This window comes from Castor canadensis, chromosome 2 (genome assembly GCF_047511655.1).
Source record: "Castor canadensis chromosome 2, mCasCan1.hap1v2, whole genome shotgun sequence".
NCBI lineage: Eukaryota > Metazoa > Chordata > Mammalia > Rodentia > Castoridae > Castor > Castor canadensis.
In genome coordinates this window covers 49317286-49338381 of record NC_133387.1, presented here as the reverse complement: position 1 = coordinate 49338381, position 21096 = coordinate 49317286, and the positions used below count along the sequence as shown (strand labels likewise).

General features: G+C 36.9%; 1 protein-coding gene across 1 annotated transcript in view; it reads right to left on the bottom strand.

The window, feature by feature from the left end:
- Calcr (calcitonin receptor) overlaps positions 1 to 21096 on the bottom strand; it is a 128685-nt gene that overhangs the window by 18303 nt on the left and 89286 nt on the right. The window contains exons 7-11 of the mRNA XM_020152931.2: positions 20969 to 21060; positions 16214 to 16340; positions 6496 to 6649; positions 1409 to 1469; positions 1260 to 1326 (exon numbers count right to left, since the gene is read on the bottom strand). Of these exons, the coding sequence (XP_020008520.2) occupies positions 1260 to 1326; positions 1409 to 1469; positions 6496 to 6649; positions 16214 to 16340; positions 20969 to 21060 (501 nt within the window). The remainder of the gene's footprint in view (positions 1 to 1259; positions 1327 to 1408; positions 1470 to 6495; positions 6650 to 16213; positions 16341 to 20968; positions 21061 to 21096) is intronic.

Below are 21096 nucleotides of genomic sequence, written 5' to 3'. Positions count from 1 at the left end.
GGAGTCCTTTTCATTCTTTAACTCTCATGAATAAAGATGCTCTGAACATTTGCATATGAGTTTATGTGGACTTACATTTTCATTTCTCTTCATAATTGCTTGTTCATATGGTAAGTATATGTTTAACTTAGTAAGAAATTGGCAAACTGGGTTTTCAAAGGGGAGGTTCTATTTTGTATTCCCTCCAGGGGTGTACAAGGGTTCCAGTTACTTTTCATTCTTGCCAGTGCTTGGCAGGGTCACTCTTAGCCATGCTGGTAGAGGTGTGGTATCAGCTCATTGTTGTTTTAACCTGCATTTCCCTGATGACTAATGAGGTTACACACCTTTCATACATTTATTGTTTTATATTTGGGATATTGGACTCTTCTTGAGCTCTTAGGTATTTCTTTCTACTCTCTAAATATTGTCTTAATTGTACTGTAAGCAAAAATTTTTTTTATCAATCTCTTCCTTGAGTGCTTTTGTATCTTGCTTTAGAAATATTTTCATCTCTCAAGCTCATGAAAATATTCACCTAATGGGTCTTCTATATATGCCACTGTTTTACCATTTACATTTAACTTATAATGACAATTCACCTAGGACTCATTTTTGCTTTTGGTTGTAGAATTAAGAATATATTTTTTCATATATAAATATTATATATATATATATTTACTAAACATATATTCAGCATTTCCTACAGTTGCAAAATTAAGAAACATTAGAAATATATCATGTTCTGCCAACTTATGATTATTCACACCAAAGTGGAATATGTAGACAACCATCTTGGATACAAACTTATAGTCTGAATCCTGGAGTGCACATTTCCTTCTAAACATCTAGATAATTGAGGCAAGAAATATTTGTTTTAGAATTGAAGGATAGAAATAATGGCTATAATTTTTGCTTTACTTTTTGAGAATAACACCTTCTATTAGGAAATATTTTATAAAAAAGAATTATGGGCAGTTATCACTCTTTTAACAGATAAAGAAATGGAGGGATGCATATTCTTTAGGTAAATTGACTAATCTAAGATTTCAGCAGCTACACTGCTATTATGGTGTGTATGCAAATAAGATTATGATAACCTCTTCCCCCATAAATAAAATAAGAGGTGTTTTTTGAAGAACAAAATTATTTTCCTTACAGAGTATTATTAAATTAGTTTTATTTTGAAGTTATAATTCATATGCTACATAGAAGTATACTGGTAACAAACCCAACAAAGAAATATACTGTTAATGATAGATGTAAAAACCAGTTCTTACCACCAGTGCTGCCATGACAGGGCCATGGATGATGTAGAGCAGATGGGTTTCTACACTCAGCCAGCAGCTGAAAACAACAGAAGAAACATGTCAATACAAATGCATTTTATTAATGAATATATTAACTTAAAAATTACCATGACACTTACTTGTCATTGTAGTACACAGCTCGAGTAATGGCATGGATAGTGGTTGGCACCAGAGGGAATCCTAAAAATGTGAAAAATACAAATCACATTTGGTTCTTTGGTTATAACCTATAACTATATTTATATGGAAAATGATAGAATATTTGCAAAAAATAGTGACAATATATTCCCCTGATATTTGTGTACAAATCAGCTTTGATTGAGCCAGCAAAACATGCTCCTGGTAGAACATCATGTGCTTCCAGAGAATTTGGCTTAGAATATCCAGACAATTAAAAGTCTTTCACAAATTCCTGGTGTCACACTGTAACTTTTGCTATGACCGTTACTAACATTGTGTTTATGATGATGACTTTGATGATGGCTATTAACTGAAACCAGAAAGTCTTTCACTGTGAGTGAACTAGGGTCTCTCATGGAGAGGAGCTGGAGGAATGTGAATTGGGACAGGTATGGCAGTGATCGTATAATTGCTCCTAGAATCATGTTTGATTGTCATGTTCTTTCTAGACTTTTCGTTTTTCTGTTTGTTTATAGCATGCATGTTGCCTGTTTCCTTTTAATACAAACACTTTAGAGAAGCCAGTGTATTTCCTACCCTCCGAGTTCTGTCTGTAGAACATTTGTGGAGGTGGCTTAGTGTCCACTTTCCTAACTAAACTCAGATTACTGGTAACAAACACCCATGCATTTATAAATGGAGCAATGGAGTTCATTACTGACAGTGCATTCTGCAAAACTACTTCTCTTCAAAATTAATTTGCACTCTATAAATGTAATCTAAAGTCATAATTTTCCTTTGAAAAGATTTTCTTTTAGTCAGATGTACCTCTGTGCAATCTGTTTGATTTCACTGAAACACCTGTAGAAAGAGGTTTTGCTATTATCATCAAAATAAGAAATATGTCTCAGTAGAGAATTAAGCCTATCTACTTTTGTTTTCTTTAACTGTATGCAAAAAAGAGGTCTAAAAATATTGAGTTTTCACCTCAGCTTCTAAACTCATACAAGATATACTTCAATAAGACCACTGATTAATTGTTTGAGCTAAAAAATTAAGTTAGACTATTTATACAAAATATGACTGTGTTATTTCTGGCATTTCTAACATGCCATTCCCTCATTTGAATTCAGAAGCAACAAACTCACTTTCTGGATTTATTCTGAAATACCTGTTTTAGAATTAGATAGCAAAAGAGGCATATGGAAATCAGACTCTTAGCTGCTCATTTTAAAGGAAGGAAAATTGTGTTTCCTACTTAATATAGGGAGCGTACAGACTTCACCTCTAATTCCTGGGGTTTTTTGCCTTCCTCTAGCCATTATGTCCTTTTGAAAATTTATTTTTTTTTCCCTTGTTCTTTTTTTCTCCCAGGTCCCTTGATAAGTAACAACATATACCTCCCACCCAAGGATTGTAGAGCAAGAATAATCTTCATTCCATAGGATATTTTTAGGGGAGATGTAATAAATTCTGTTTGTTCAATGTAAAACTCCATAGGAGGACTTTCCTTGCTTCTATTTATAACAACGGGAAAGCCAGTAACACAAAGACTCCACCTGAAGAACCTGAAGTTCCTTCAGTTTGAGAGGCATAGTCACTAAGTAGTGTCATGCAGACTTAGTGAAAGTAACCACTGAAGAACCATCCTTTCACTTTCTGGTAGGAAGAATTTCACCACCAGATATTTGTTTACCAACAGGGTGATGTTTACAATGTCTCTTATCACTCTTAAAGAGCTGTTCCCAATTCTGGAATTGATAACATTCACAGCTAAAATAACTAAATAGGCTTTATATCACCTGTAAACTAGTTAGACCCCCAGGACATAGCTTTTGGGGGCCACACTTTCTGCAACCCAACTTTTCAAAGTATAGGTCATGCCTTTTGTTCTTGACATTGTAAAATTTAAAACCTATCACACTATTTTAATATGAGAAGAATTTCAAAAGTACAATAAATTTATTGTCCAGTATAAATTTCTTTTTCTCTGTTCCATTGAATTCTTTAAAGTTTTTGTGCAACTTTTTTTTTTTTGAGAAGTTATTGGGTAGTGACTTTCCTTGTATTCCTGCGACCCAAAGACACTGCTTGCTTGAAGTTCTAAGAGAGGGTTATTGCTATAAAATAGGTCATCACCATTCTCAATTTTGTTCTTGGCGTTCAAATTTGGTACTGTGCTTTTTTAATGGCAAGGAGTTCGGTAGAGAGAGGGAAAGAGAGAGAGAAAGAGAGAGAGAGAGAGAGAGAGAGAGAGAGAGAGAGAGAGAGAGAGAGAAAACAGCTCTGACTTATTAAAAAATAATTACATTGTTGAACTCTTTGACTCTGTCTTTCCAAAGCTTTGTCTATAGGAGTACAAATTCTTTTTAGTTTTCACTTTATTATGGTACTAACACTCATCATGAGATCTACTGTCTCATATTTCTCAAGTGCACACTAACATGTAGTCATTGTCATACGACAGATGTCTAGAATTCATTCATCGTGCACTACTAAAACTATACACATTGATTAGCAATGCCCCATTCTATGTTTACCTCACTTAGAGCAATGTTCTTTATGATTCTATTTAAATCATTCTGATGAAGTTTTAAATATTTTCTGATTAAGGAAGGTTAAGATATCACATAAATATTTCATTTATTATCTCTTCTTTTGATACAGATGAGCAGATGGTCATTTTATCCTTTGTATTGTTTATATATATTAAGTAGGTGTCTTCAGTGAGCTGTCTATGATGATACTGAAGTTTTATAACTAATTCACAATGCATCAGTATGGAAAGGACCAGTATAAATCATTCCTTCCAGGTGCCCTCAGCTGTGCTGAATGTTCCAAACAAGAATAAATTCATAGCCCTTTTCCCCATGGAAAATTTTCTAAGTATGGCAGATAATTTTGAATAGTCAAAACTGGTGGAAGGAATGTGCCATGTTTTTATTTTTTTTTTGCAAAGGAAATAAGTAAACCAGATCCGAAAGAAATACTGTGTGTGTGTGTGTGTGTGTGTGTGTGTGTGTGGTAGGCCTAAGGTAAGATGTCATTTTTCATGTCTTCAATTAGCATCAATTGTTACCATTGTGATGATCAGAATTTCTATTGGGGGATTAAATTGTATCCAGTTCATTTCTGGCATGACCAGCTTTAAAAGCACAAAAATAGTTGAGAGGGAGCGCACAAGGCAGAGAAAGCCAGGGAAAGGAAAGATTAGTCTCTTGTGCAAGGATGGGGATAAAAGAAAAAATAATAACAAAAAGGCCCTTTGATTATTCAGGCCTGTTTTGAGCACAGATAAAAGCAGGAGAACCTACTACCTGATGTGGCACTAATCACAAGCCTGATTCTTGCCTCTCAGATGCTTAGAGGAATGGATGCTGTGGATGCTGTGGTTGCATGGTCCCTCAGAGGGGAGCAGTATATTCTACATAGACTGTGAAGTTTACAAACACTCCCTCCCATTTCTTTTCTAGATTGTTGTCCCACTCCATGACAACATCTTTTTCTCCTCTCTTGGACACAATTAATTGAACCAGGGTAGGCCACCTGTCCTTAGTTGGACCAATCAGATTCTCTTTCCCTGAGCTTTCAAAATGGGACTTAAATTGCTGTGTGCCTGGAACAGGAAAAATGTGAACTCAGAAAACTTTGGGGCAGTTTGTATTTCCCATGAGGATTGAGGGGGTGGGTCTTTGGTCTATAGAGAAAGAGAAGACAAAGAGAAAAGCAAAGACAAAGTCAGAGGGAGAGTGCTCCTGGTATCTGGTTCCAGGGCACAGTCCTTTTCAGCTGCGATTGTGACCTCCATTTCCATGAGATACCCTTGATTCTGGCAATTTCTCTATTTTTGATAAAGTTAGGACATCTTACTTTCTGTTGCTTGCAATGACAGAGTAGACACATCTTCAGTTCAAATTTGAGGCACAGGGTCACCACCACAGAATTATCCCATCAGGTTTGAAAAGTGTATTTGGTTAAAATTCATGTATTTCTGTTAGAGATGGGTGTTATGGGGACAGAGGGTGTTTTGCATAGGGCCAGCCCAGAGGTATAAACCGTGGACAAGACTTTGGATTGCACAGACCTCTCAGGCACATTTTTATAAAATTGGTAACAATGTCTGCTGTGCAAAGCTTTCAATACAAAAGATGTTTTACAAAAGCCCTTGCATCCTCTTCTTTCCTCAGTAAATCTTTCCTCTTCCCCTAAAAGGCAGGCTAAATTGAAAACCATCTGTAATCTCTGCTGTGAGAGTCACAGCTGCCCTGTTGGTGGATTTGGTGAGGGATACTCTCAGCCCTATGGTCAGTGAGGTATGGCCCATGAGTTCTTTCTCTGGGATAGAACTTTCAAGGCAAGTGATTATTTCTGATAAGGCAGAATGTGTTTCTATAATAATGCTTTTTCATTCTCACTGACTCACAGTCTATCTCTTCTCCTTTGCCAGAAGGAGCTGGACTTTTAGCAGGCCTGGGAGAGGGAAGTGACTCTCGAGAGATGCCTGCACTCTACCCTAGTCAGTCATCAGTCAGTACAGACCTAACAATCCAACCCTATGCTTTTCATAGCCACAGCCTTGTGGCATGACGTCAGTCATGTGTATTAGGAGGCCCATATGGTATGTCTGCTTCTCAGCTGGACCCTACTTTCTGATGGTTCACTGGGGGAGTCTTGATGATCAACTGACAGGAAGACATTGAGGAAGTAGGAGGAGAATTTAAAATGTGAACTTCTTCTTTGCTCTACAAATGTGTGATGAATAAAGCAGAAGAGGATCTGATCGGATCTCTCCTCCCTCAGGACATGCTTACGCTACTCCATTAGCTTGGTTTATTTCCTGAAGACACTCTTAGAAACACCTTCCTTCTCTTTGCTGACCCTCAAGTTCATCATAGTTTGATTGACATTGGTAGAGGGCATCTACCAAGCTTTCTCAGAGACTGAACTCTTGCCAATACCTAAGTCCTAACTTTCCTGGCAGGACCTGGGCTCCTGACTCTGTTCTCTGAGACCTAAAACAGAAGAGGCTGTAAGCATATAAACACAGGCAAATATGGCTCAAAACTCAGCTGGAGGAAATACATACCCCAGCCCAGCAGGTAATACCAGCGCAGGCGCTGTGCCTCAGTGAACACGGCCACCACAATGAGGGTATGGAGATAGATTCCTTCGCAGAGCATCCAGAAATAATTGCAGGCCATCATGTACTGGTGGAAGAAGTGCAAAATCTTGCAGATCAACTGTAAAAGACATGAAGATACCGGTAAAGGTTCAGCAGTGAGTCAGGGACAAATACAAATATGAGCCAAGTACCTGCATTCAGCTTGCAGGGCAGTTTACCCAAGATTCTGTCAACATGTGTCACCTCTATAGCCAGAAGTCAAAGTGGGAGCATGCAGATCACAGGTTTTCCATGCACATAGCCATTTAGGCCACTTGAAGCAAGTCTACAAAATGTGCTTTCTCCATTACATTCTGGGGACTCATTTTAGACTAAATAAGTAAATTTTCTTTTCTTTTTGGCAGTACTAGAGTTTGAACTCGGGGCCTCACACTTGCAAGTGCTCTGCCATTGCCACTTATGCTACACCTACAGTCTTTTTTTTGTTTTGATTATTTTTCAGATAGGGTCTCCAGTTTTTGCCAGAGGCCAGCCTCAGACTGTGATCCTTCTAGCTATGTCTTCTGTGTACCTGGGAGAACAGACATGAACCACCATGCCTGTTGGTTAAGATGGGAGTTTCAATAACGTTTTACCCAGGATGGTCTCAAACTGTGATCCTCCTACTCTCTGCCTCCTAAGTAACGAGGAATACAGGCATGAACAACCATGCTCCTAGACAGATTAGTTTTCCTGCAAGGTATATGAGACTAATAATGTAGAAAGAATCAAAAATTTGTCATGTGGCTTCTATGGCCTTTCCCCCCTGTAGTTAATGAGGCAAATAACCCAGACATCTTTTTTAATACTGCTCCTAAGGTTCCCCAATTTGTTAGTGATGTCTTCTTAGTGACAAAAAGGACAGGACCAGGTGATAAACTTCTTATGTATGGACCAGGAGCACATGCTGGGCCTAGCTGATGCCCAGGGTTTCATGTTTACATGGTGCATTGTTTTCTACATTAGGATACGTGTGCTTGTCAAGCCCTTTCTGGGCAATGAGACTAGGATGGCATCTTTGCTGGCCACTCTATGCAGATATAGGAGCGACATCCCTAGAGAGTCAAGTTAATTACATATTGTCCTTCCAGAAGTAACCATTGATTAACTGCTTTTCAGAATACCCTAAATTATACCCCATGTACTTGGAGTAGGTTTTTTCATCTTGACATCCTTGAAATTTTGGACATTTTTTTTCTTTGAGGGGTTGCCTTGTGCATGGCAGGAATTTAGCAGTATTCCTTGGCTCTATCCACAGATGCCAGTGGCCTTCCCCAACTAGTCATGACAATGAAAGATGTCTCTAGATGTTGCCAATTGTCCCTTGAGCAAAAAGTACCTAGATGAGGAACTCTACTTGAGGGTTTCTAGCTGTGATTAACTCTCAACAACCACAAACACTACAACAATGGCGGCCACAGTGTAATGGAGCATTCAAAGTTTGCAGGTAGGAGTGGTTACTTAACACATTGTTATTATTTTACCAAAAGCTCTCTTTACATTATGTTGCTCCTTTCTACTGCATTTTGAGTCTGGCTTCAGACTTCTTTTTATAAAACAAGGTAGTGACTTTCAGTCTTGCAGAATCTTTTCAGAACCATACATTTCTGTTAACAGTTGTAATTAATTCACGGGGAACCTGATATTCTGCGCCAGCATGTATTCTGGTGTGCTTTCTTTTGAATTTATGTTTGGCTCAGGGAAGAACTGACTTGTCCCTTTACCTCCTGCCAGATGATTACTTTCCCAATTGGGATTATTTGATTTAATATTTTGTTAGTTTTTTATTTGCTGGGCAAGAACTTGCTGTATTCACATGATGCCCAAACATATTGGTGAAATGAGAAGCTCATTCACAACCTTCAGCATAGTTAAAATAGCTACTTTAAAATTTCTGTCTGCAGTATTAGAGGTGTGTCTCACATCTGCCTAGAAAACCTGAACTTCTGAGTTCAAACTCTAGTGCCACCAAAAAAACATTCTGTCTCCTAATTTTGCACCTGGGGTAACTAAATACATTTTCAAGAGAAACTGTATTTTCTCTTGTGAATGAATGGGTAACATATGTCCTAATTTTTTTGGTGCCTGGTAATTTTGAACTATATTCTGGATACTGAAAATGCTAGGATGTTGTATAATCTGGATTCTGTTATATTCCTTTGAAGTTTTCTTATTTTGTTTGCTTGATTTGGAGGTACTTACTGTGGTTAAATCCAAAGTACAAATTCCTTGTGACATTGGTACCTTAAATCCCAATTTAGTAATTTTAAATTTAGTAATGTTCTTGGATTTCTTTGCACATACATAGTAATTGGTCAGCCAAAGTCTGAACGTAAGTATACACAAAGATTTGACGCTTCTCTTTGCTGACTCTCTCTTTTGTAAGATTTACTCCCTCCACTTGCCCTAATCTGTGAGATCTTTTGCTAGATAAGATCTATTCAGCCATCAACACTTTATTTTAAATCAGTTTAGATAATGAACCCCTGTAATATACACTCTGTAAAACTATATGAGAATTACAGTGGCAAATATTAAACAATTTCCTTCTCAAAGTTGGAGAGTCATATGTTGGTTTTGACCTGTAAGTGATGAGGAATAAATGACCAGGGTGGGATACTTCATTTCATGACCAAATTTTGGAATTATTCTCCTCGCATTGTCCCTCAGATTCATCATAAACTTTTACTCTCCATCTATTTTCCCCATAAACTACTGAAATAGATCATTCCAATCCAGTTTCTGTCATCTCAAAAACTGCTGGTTGGCTACCTTACCCACATTTCTGTGCTCCCTCTTTACACCAGACTCCTTTAGCTGGCAGGAGTCCAGTTTCCCTCATGGGCTTCATCATCCCTAGTACCCTGTTCTGAGCACTCCTGACATGCTTGTGACCACCAAGGATCAAGTTCTGACATAGTCTGGCAGCTCAGTGTCCTGAACAAAAGAGGGTTACAAGGCATTTAGGTTGTTCTTCAGAATTTGGGACCCATTTGCCTTTACTTGTATAAGACACTACAGAAAATGTGATTCAATGATTTAGGTTTTTGCCATGAGAAGTCTCGGGTCCCTAGTAAAAACCGATCTCCCTATTTTGTCCCTCTCACATCCAGATAAAAAAGTTCAAAGACGTTTCTTTCTTGAAAATTGGAAGTATCTCTCTAGCTTCCTTTAGATGCAACAAGAACAATGCTTTTAATTCTGCCTTCCAACTCTCTTAGATACAGAAATGAAATGCTCAAATAACAAATGATAATGGACAATTTTCATATCACTCAATAAACTGAGGATCTATCTAGCTCTTATTTTACCATAAGTTATTGTGAATTTAAATCAAAAAACAAAATATAAGAAAGTGAAAGAATAAGATTCTTACCCTTGGTCAAACAGGAGAGACTACACCTAACCCAACACTTCTCAGGGAAGAAGCTAACGACTTTGAATAGGGAAGAGACCACAAATCCATAGAGATTTACTGCTGAGGAGTGAAGACACACTGCTTTCTTTCTTTTTTTGTGGTTTACAACAAAATAAAAATTCTTACAGGAGTAGCATAGCCACTCTCTTCAAGAAATAACTTTTTAGAATGTATGAAAACAATTCCATTTACAATAGCCTCAAAAAAAATCAAATACCTAGGTGTAAACCTAACAAAAGATGTGAAAGACCTCTACAAGGAAAACTATACACTTCTGAAGAAAGAGATTGAGGAAGACTATAGAAAGTGGAGAGATCTCCCATGCTCATGGATTGGTAGAATCAACATAGTAAAAATGTCTATACTCCCAAAAGTAATCTACATGTTTAATGCAATTCCCATCAAAATTCCAATGACATTCATCAAAGAGATTGAAAAATCTACTGTTAAATTTATATGGAAACACAAGAGGCCACGAATAGCCAAGGCAATACTCAGTCAAAAGAACAATGCAGGAGGTATCACAATACCTGACTTCAAACTATATTACAAAGCAATAATAATAAAAACAGCATGGTACTGGCACAAAAACAGACATGAAGACCAGTGGAACAGAATAGAGGATCCAGATATGAAGCCACACAACTATAAGCAACTTATCTTTGACAAAGGAGCTAAAAATATACGATGGAGAAATAGCAGCCTCTTCAACAAAAACTGCTGGGAAAACTGGTTAGCAGTCTGCAAAAAACTGAAACTAGATCCATGCATATTACCCTATACCAAGATTAACTCAAAATGGATCAAGGATCTGAATATCAGACCCCAAACTCTTAAGTTGATACAAGAAAGAGTAGGAAATACTCTGGAGTTAGTAGGTATAGGTAAGAACTTTCTCAATGAAACCCCAGCAGCACAGCAACTAAGAGATAGCATAGATAAATGGGACCTCATAAAACTAAAAAGCTTCTGTTCATCAAAAGAAATGGTCTCTAAACTGAAGAGAACACCCACAGAGTGGGAGAAAATATTTGCCAACTATACATCAGACAAAGGACTGATAACCAGAATATACAGGGAACTTAAAAAACTAAATTCTCCCAAAACTAATGAACCAATAAAGAAATGGGCAGGTGAACTAAACAGAACTTTCTCAAAAGAAGAAATTCAAATGGCCAGAAAACACATGAAAAAATGCTCACCATCTCTAGCAATAAAGGAAATGCAAATTAAAACCACACTAAGATTCCACCTCACCCCTGTTAGAATAGCCATCATCAGCAACACCACCAACAACAGGTGTTGGCGAGGATGCGGGGAAAAAGGAACCCTCTTACACTGTTGGTGGGAATGTAGACTAGTACAACCACTCTGGAAAAAAATTTGGAGGCTACTTAAAAAGCTGGACATCGATCTACCATTTGATCCAGCAATACCACTCTTGGGGATATACCCAAAAGACTGTTACTCCAGAGGCACCTGCACACCCATGTTTATCGCGGCACTATTCACAATAGCCAAGTTATGGAAACAGCCAAGATGCCCCAGCACAGACGAATGGATTAAGAAAATGTGGTATCTATACACAATGGAATTCTATGCAGCCATGAAGAAGAACGAAATGTTATCATTCGCTGGTAAATGGATGGAATTGGAGAACATCATTCTGAGTGAGGTTAGCCTGGCCCAAAAGACCAAAAATCGTATGTTCTCCCTCATATGCGGACATTAGATCAAGGGCAAACACAACAATGGGATTGGACTTTTAGCACATGATAAAAGCTTTACCACACAAGGGAGGGGTGAGGATAGGTAAGACACCTAAAAAACTAGCTAGCATTTGTTGCCCTTAATGCAGAGAAACTAAAGCAGATACCTTAAAGCAACTGAGGCCAATAGGAAAGGGGGAACAGGTACTAGAGAAAAGGTTAGATTAAAAAGAATTAACCTAGAAGGTAACACCCACGCACAGGAAATCAATGTGAGTCAATGCCCTGTATAGCTATCCTTATCTCAACCAGCAAAACCCCTTGTTCCTTCCTATTATTGCTTATACTCTCTCTACAACAAAATTAGAGATAAGGGCAAAATAGTTTCTGCTGGGTATTGAGGGGGGGAGTGGGAGGGGGTGGAGTGGGTGGTAAGGGAGGGGGTGGGGTCAGGGGGGAGAAATAAACCAAGCCTTGTATGCACATATGAATAATAAAAGAAAAATGAAAAAAAAAAAAAAAAGAAATAACTTTTTAAAAATAGTCCCTAAAGTGTTGGGTAGAAAAATCTTTTTACGATAGAAGGAGTCCTAATAGATATGCTTTTCTTTAATTTGTGACTATGGCTATAGTTTTTATTTTGCAATTTCCATTAGTATTTGTAGATTGATAATGTTTGATCACTTTTCTTTTCCAAAAGTTTCTTGTACTGTTTTTTCTTTGTCTCTCCTTTTTTATTTTTCTTTCTTGTCTCTATTTTTTTTTTTTTTACTTTGAGAGAACTCTGATCTAATCTTTACTGGATTCCTAGTTTCCAAAGAAAAATATAATATTTCACATCATTCATTTAAAATATATGATTCTGCATATGACTTAAACAATGTTGTTGATGTGATCCTTTGCCTTTGGATGCTGTTAATGTCTATCTCTTTTGCAAAATTTTATTTTTTTATTATAGTTGTACTGGGGGCACATTGTGGCATCTTAAAAGCTCTTACAATGTATCATAGCTGAGTTCACTCCTCTATCATTATCCTTTCCCCTCCCTCATTCTTGGAATAGTTTCAACAGGTCTCATTTTTCCATTTACATACATGTACATAGTATTTCCACTACAGCCACTCTCCTACACTCTTTCCTTGTAAATCCTCCTCCTTCCCACTGGTACCAACCCCCAGACAGGATCTGTTTTACCTTTCTGTTCTCTGTTTTTTAAAAAGGTGTTTTTGTTTACACTAGCTATACAGGGAGTCTCATTATGACATTTCCATCTATATATGTATGGTTCATGCGCTCGATTTTTCTCCTTTCTACCTTAGTACCCTTCTTATGGTGATTTCAACAGGTTTAAAAATTCTATATTCATTCTTGTATAGAAAGTACACATATCTTAAAAGATAGATGGAGAGTGTCTACTTATGAATTTATAATACTTCATAATTTGAGTGACCACTGCTCCCATGCCAGCCTGCTTGATTATTCAAGAACTGAAGTGCCATTTCCTGGCCTACTCCCTACAGACAATAAATTTCTCAGGGTTTCCATCCTAATAGGAACTGGAAAGTAAAAAATCTGATTAGCCTATACTGAGAATGCCTACTGAATTGCTTCTACATCTGTTTTAAATTCAATGGGATCAGCTTCACTAATTAACTGTAGTTTGCATGTCTGATTTGGGAAGTTATTGTTTTGCAATGGCTGAGTCCATTTCTTGGAAGGACATCTCTTTCTAAGGACATGAATAAAGGCAATCAAGAGTATCATGTAGTATAGAGAGAGAGATGGGCTTGTGTGAGACAGTTCTGCATTTGAATCCCATCTCTATGTATTTATGGTAGGGAGAACACTTGCTTTCATTGAACCTCAGTTTCCCAACTTTAAAAGTGGAATAATATCTACTCACTGGAGTCTTGTGAAGATTAAATTAAATGAGATAAATTTCATTTAAATTAGTTGGTATTAGAAAAATTCATCAAGGTAGGCCTATTTGGTCACATTATTCTTTAGGTATAACAGGACTTTGCTCTGATAAAAGATGTCATGGTTTTAAAAGGTATAGCACAATGTCTTTCTGGACATATTCATACTGCAGAAAGGATTAACACTGTGGATCCATTAGAAGCCAAATCAAGCTTCTTTCCCATGCCCTGCCATTGTCATGCAGGATGCATGCTCTGGGCAGATTTCACGCATTTTTGTCACTGGGTTGGCAGAACTGTCAAATGCCAGCTTTGAAAGATGAGGCTATCTACAGATGCTTGCACAACACAGTTAAGCAGAGAAACAAAAATGAAAATATCCTCCGGCCATTCCTCGTGTACCAGACAGCTTCTGTTTATGCTTCCAGATGCCCTCTCCATTTTGCTCCCCCACACTTGGGGCCAGAGGAGTGGATCTGTATGTCTCCATTAGGGGTTCTTGCCCTCCAGGTTCTGGGTGGGCTCAGTTAATAGGGAGCTGAGAATGAGTGAAAGAAAGATATTTATTCTCCCCTCCCTATGTGGTTACCTCAGGCTGGATGTGTATGAAAACAGAAGTCCTTTCTGAAGGTCAGCCCTTACCATACCACTTCTTTGGCTTTAGGTCCTTTCATCTTTCCCTTCACTTGTCTGCTTAGGCCTACACATGGTAATAGTCCTCCGTGTACTGTCCACACATTTATATTAGGATGAAACATAGATTGATCAATATTTCAAAACAAATATTGATTAAATCTTGACATTTTTACATACAATGTAATAAATAATTACAGAATTGAATTGTTGAGGAATTAAAGTGCAGGCCACTAATGATAAAGACAAGATTAAATTTAAGGAAAGCAAGTTTGCAGACGAGATGGTAAGGAAGAATTTGTGGATTTTTTGAGATGACAATATTTGGGGGTTATATGATTGAAGTACAATATATACATATGCAAACATAGCAGAATGAAACCTATTAAAATTGTGAAAAATGGGAGGGGGGAGAAGGGATAAAAGAATAATAGAGGAAGATGAATATAATCAACGTACGTTATGTACATGTATGGAGATATCACAATAAAATCCCTTCATAAAAGTAATATACACTAATTAAAAAGGAATATACTTTCTGAGGGCGAACTGATCATTAAATAATAGAAACTATAATTATACATTAGTTATGCACTGAGTTACTAAGTAAAAATTTCTGTAAAGTAAGTGGTTACTTAGTTTCTAGCACAAAGTGACATGATTTTTTTTTTTAAATCTGATAGTTCTGGAAACAATCAACCAGTTTGGTGTCACTAAGCACCTTATTAATTTATAATCAGAGTAGACACACTACAGTGATGCAAAGGAAAAAAGAATCCTGAGAGTAAGGAGGTGTGGATTTGAGGTCTTACTCCCTCCCTCCAACCAGTTATAGAATTCAGGGCAAAAGACTTTGCCTTTTCATTCTCAGATTTCTAATCTGTAAAGTAAGGAGTGAAAATAATATAAACTCCTAAATTCCTTCTAATTCTGGTTTTTGGTAGTTTGTAATATGGGTAAATTATGTCCATGAACCAGCAAAGCCTCAGGACAGCTCTGTCTCCCTTGCCCTCCTCTGCTAACTCATTTGCTCCATCCAGCAGTTGGCCAGTGATTTCCAATCTTGGCAGCACAGGAGAAATACCCAGGGTGCACTGCTTGATTGTACCCCATAGCTACTGTCCACCATGTGGACAGCAGCTATAATGTTCATAAATTTCCCTAGTTGGTTCTGAAGTGTGACCATATTTGGAAACCATTGTGAAAAACACTATCTTGGAGATAGAGAAACTATTGAATACAAAAATGAGTTATTGTGAACAATTCTCAGGATAATTTTGGAGGAAGAACCCAGATTGGTTCTCGGCAATGGAGTTAGCCAATTTCAGCTCTCCTGGTCTCTGTAATACTTACACAGAATGAAGACATCAGATTTGCTTGACATGATGGAGCATGAGTTTCTCGGATATATGTCCTGTTGCCCCTAAATACTTTTGCATTCCCTTATGTCAGTGTAAATCTTTTTTTCAAAACATGCAGACATAGAACATGATAATATTTATATAATTGATTTGGTAACCACATAGCTGCTCATAGTTGAAGTGACTACCCAAATCCAGCCTGGCACCAGAATAGTGATGGTATCGATACCTAGGCCTACCTGTAACCACTAGTGGCAAATTGGGGTCACTGGAAAACACTGCCTTTGTGTACCTTATATCCTCTGTGACCCTAAGAAGCACTCGGTGTTAATAAACTATTAAGTAGTTATAAAACTATGATCTGTTGTATGATTCTTATTTGCTTATAACTCTATTATTCCTGGCCCTTTACTAAAACATGTAAAAACTACTTCCAAGAACTACATAGAACTGATATGCCTCATTTAGTGTAAAACTCAGCTATAAAAGAAAATGTGATTACACAAGCAAATAGTTGCTTAAGTCAACATTAACACCATGTTCACTGTTTACAAATATTACATTATTAAAGTAAAACTGAAAACAAAACCATGCAGTGCTTACCGGATCCCTGCGCACCAGTTCTCCATTGGGCACGACTTCAACCAGGTGGATGATGATGATAATAGAATTCAGAATGTAAGTAAGAAACATGTTCTTGTGCAGCGTAACCCTCTGACAGCCAAGGCTCCTGGGAGAACATGTAACATAAAATGTTAACTAGTGCCACAATATTGAAATTTCTGGAAAAAACTTGGTAATATTTTTCAACAGATGAGAGGACATATATAAATAAGCAAGGTGGGTCACATCTCTAAGACTGATTACTGTCTTTCTGCCTGATTGTTTAAAGACTGCTTTAAAACAATTTTTCAGCCATAGCAGCTTAGAGTTTTTGGGTCCTCAGAATAGTTTCATATAATAACTGAACAAGTGGGTGATAAGATGATGTTTAATTATATAAATGTTGTAGAATTAATTAAGAGAAGGGTTCTTAGAGGAGAAACTAATAGGGTTTGGAGTGTGTTTCAAATGAAAAGTGCACGGATCATAATAAGCAGACAAAATATTTGGCAAATGAGGTAAGAGAGCATGAAGTCAGAACCCAGGGTGCCCGTGGCAAGGCACAGGATTCAGGTCCTGGAGCCATTCCACATACAGGCTGCCAATCTCCTTCCAGTCCATTTCACCATTTCTTTTAACTTCTTAGAGCTCAGATTCCAATTGGAACCCTCATTGCAATTCCTCCTTTCCACTGCCTCTTGCTGGTGGAGCTCAGACACAAGCAGAGAATTCTAAATAAGATCAAATTTGATCTCATTATGAGGAGTCTTGTGCTTTGGATCCATGAGACCTAGCTAAGTGCTGCTTCCTCTTGGCATAGTCATTTCCCACCTTTTGGGTACTGAGCAACTTGCTGAGTTTTTATTCCTTTCTCTTCCACTTCACAAACTTGCACATAAGTGCTAATGTGTGTTTACATAAAAATTACTTTGAGTTCCCCCTTTCTCACTATTTTTTGATGCAATGAAGAGAGCCTGTATCATGAGTATAACAAAATTGGAATGGTGATTGTAGCTAAATAAAAAAATTCTAGCGACCATGGTTAATGCAGTAAAGGGTGTTAGTATGATTGAGTCACCACCTGAAAGCCTAAAGCATGCAGTTAATGATGGTAAAGACCCATCACAATAACTGTGTCTAAGACATCTACATGAAATAGAATTAGAAGCCAGAAATTTTAAGAAAGAAATTCTGGGAAAAGAAATAAGAGAATGGTCTGGGTTTGCCTACAATGCTTTCCTATATTCCCAACTCAAAGGACAATGAGTTGTGTCTGCAGTTAAAAAGCAAATTTAAGAAATAATGGCCTCTGTGAGAGCATGTTTTGATGATTGTAGCTACATTTTTCAACTTTTCATGAAGCACAAACATTGTTAGTTAAGAAATAATATTTTAGAAAGTTTAACTTGTTGGTCAGATAGAATGTGGGATTTTATGTCCAAGAGGTAGCCTCTGTTCAAGATGGGGTTTACAGAAGGACTCTCTCTCTCTCATTTTCTCAAACTCTCTCTGTCTCTCTTCCTTTCATATTTTCTCAATCTCGCTCTCTTTCTTTTTTCTTTCCTTTTTGTGGTACTGGGGTTTGAATTCAGGGTTTCACACCTGCTGAGCAGTCTCATACACACACACACACACACACACACACACACTACTATCTACTATGGACTACTTTATTTAGCAGCAGAGAACTCTATTAAATAAATTAAGCTTTACTGACTTTACAATAATGCTAATGGTAGATTGCAAACTTGAGATCTTAAAAAGAAAAACAGTATTTGAAACATCACAATCATTTATACTGCATAAATGCTTCCATCTTGCAAGTGTTCCAGTCAGTCCTGTTGAACCTGCACATACAGTCATAGTAGCATTTTATAATTCTTCTCACTGGGGGTAAATATTTGTGGGATTCAGCCTGGCTTGGACCGATGACAGTTGACATTATCTAGAACTAGAGTATGAATGAAGGTATCATACACCACTGCTATCCTTATGCCTCACTTCCTTTTGATTGAGTGGAATTCAGTAATCTGCTCATGCATGGCGCCATTTAAGAGAACTTCAATAGCTTCAACCTCCTGTGTAAAGCAAACTCCCTAAATGAGGCACAGCTCCTTTGCTGCAGCTTACTCTTGCCCTTGCACTCTGCTTTATTTTTCTTACCACATACTGACTCAGAATATATTTATTAACTGTTACTTTCTCTTTTCTTCCCATTAGAATGGAAGTGCTAAAAAGTGTTTATGTACCTAAACACTGCCTGATGCATCTTAGAGCTTAATGCTCATTTTTAATTTTACAATATAGAAGAATAATTTTCTTTGACTATGGGTACTAAATAATTTTTAAGTACATTAAAAAGTTGCATTAAATGCTAGGTGATCTCATGACTAACAATTTGTATGATACTGAACATTCACCAAACTCTTCAGCTAATTTTTAAGTAACTAGTATTGTACTGTATATATAAATACATAAAAACATCTATACACTTCTCCTTGAAAACACAGATATCAGTGGCATTTTAAACACCCATCTACAGTGGCTTAATATAGAAATGATAGCTGAAAGAACATTTTTATTTTCTTTGCTGATTTAACTCTAATCACTTACTTAAGTGACTGAAAAGATAAAAAGAAATGCCCCTTTGACATTTGCTTTTGAGGTCCTGACTACATCTATTAGATATATGATTACAGATTTGAGGGATTTTTCTTTCAATTTTGTTATTCAAGTAAACCTTAAACTAGTGGCAGACTTTTTAATCAAAGTTGTTGAGAGTCATGATGATGTATTTATTCACCATGGTGAAAAGCAATTGAAAAATGAGCAGACATTCCAAAATTAATCATGTGAAATGGTTGCTCTGCTGTGTTCTGGTCATTAAAATTGAAAATACTCTTCTAATTCTAGTAATTAATATACCTTGTGTCTTGTTGCTTTATCAGTGTTTCTCGTGTTAAACCATTTGTGGAAGTCACTTATTGTCTCCTTACTTATATGTAATTATTAACTATTCAGTTAAACATAATATAAGAATCCTTACTATGGTATAGATATAGATTTAAAAAGGATCAAGGAAAAATAGTAGTTGTGCTAGAGATGTATTTACAGTGATAAGTCTCCCTTGGTTTAATTTTATTTAGTACTATCAATCTATTATTTATTTATTTAGTACTGGGGTTCGAACTCAGGGCCTCATCCTTGCCTTGCAGGTGCTCTATCACTTGATGACAACAAATATAACTGTTTTCAATTTAAATGTAGTTATATTAAAAACTAAATCTATTCATCCACATGTGAGATGTCTTAAAGAATTCAAGTTGTTCTTAGTGTGTTTTCCCATATTTTACTTTCTAATATAATTGTTCAGTAATTATAATTATAATTGTTCAATACTGTAAAGTAAGACCATCATTTAAATTAGGTTTTATTGTTGTGCTTGTTTTTTACTTGTTCTTACATAGGCTAACACGTCTCCAAATTTTATTTCTCTAGAGTTTTTGCTGAGGAATCTTATCAGATGGCAACTGCAGGCTGTTTTCATCGGTTATGTCATCTATCATGGCTCTAGAGATTGTTGACTAGGACCTAAATTGGAATAAGGGCAATAGGAGTCTCTGATAAGGTAGTCTTCTGCATGAACAAAATATACAGCCCTTCTGCTGATTGGGAACTCTAGACAGTTTCTGTATTAGATAGTTATGTAAATAACAGATACTTAGTGAGGAAAGATAAATCATCAGGTATTTAGCTCCCACCTTGTCCACAAAATGGAGAAGAGAATACTGAATTTTTTCCTATTCAACCTTATATTCTGTAATAAAATATAGAAAACTCCAGTTTTATACTGAGAATGGTTTGAAACACATAAATGGAAGAAGATAACACACTAGTGTAGAAATCAGAATTCTCATGAAAGAGTAATTCAGTGTCTCCTGCCTTTGATTTAAAGAAATGTCACCGAATTTAGGAAATATCCCAGTATTACTATTTGTCATTATCTCACATGCATTATGAAATTATTCTTAAAAATACAGATCAACAAATAAAATTTTCCACTATAGTGAAATTGGCGCCTATGTCACTTTAATCACTTTTCCATATATAATGCCGTAAAGTGTATAGACACAGCCTTGGAATAAAAGCCCTCACTGGAATTTTACGTCTCAGAGTCTTAGACGATGATTGTTTACAATGGTAGGTTTGCAAGGGCAAAGAACAGACAATGACCAATGAGCTGTCTTCTTTCAGAATCTTTATTCCTGGTTGAGTGAATCAAGGCAACAGAGAGGCTCAGGAGCTACCCTGGTAACCATGATCATGGCCTTACCAGCCTCATTTCTCTTTTGGCTAAATCCACTGGCGATGCAGCTCATAGTCAGGCAAATTTGAATTTGTGGCCATGGCCTGCATATATTGGAGTAGGTAGAGGAGAAGTTGGGGAATCCTCTCCTCACTACTTGGCAAATGCAACCTTTACTACATTTTACCACAGTGCCCTTATCGGTTGATAGTACTGCCTTATTTTTGGCAGGAGGCACTGCCATTGAAAATGACGATGAAGCTATCTTGTTCTCTTCAAAGTAAGCCATATTTTAATTCCTTTCATTTTTCTTGCTACTTTATCACTCCCATGGTATATGACTTACGATTTACAGAGGATCCTCCCTTAGACCCCCTGTTTCAGAATTTACCATTTACTCAGGTTACTTAAAGAAGAAAGTAAAAAGCAGAGGCTATAAATGTACTTACCTGAAAAACACAAAAATCCCCAGGGAAATCACCAAAGTGAAAATTGACATAGAGTGACCCACGATAGCCAAATAGTACAGAACATATGCATTCTGGAATAGAAAAGGTTAAAAAAAAACCTAAATAGA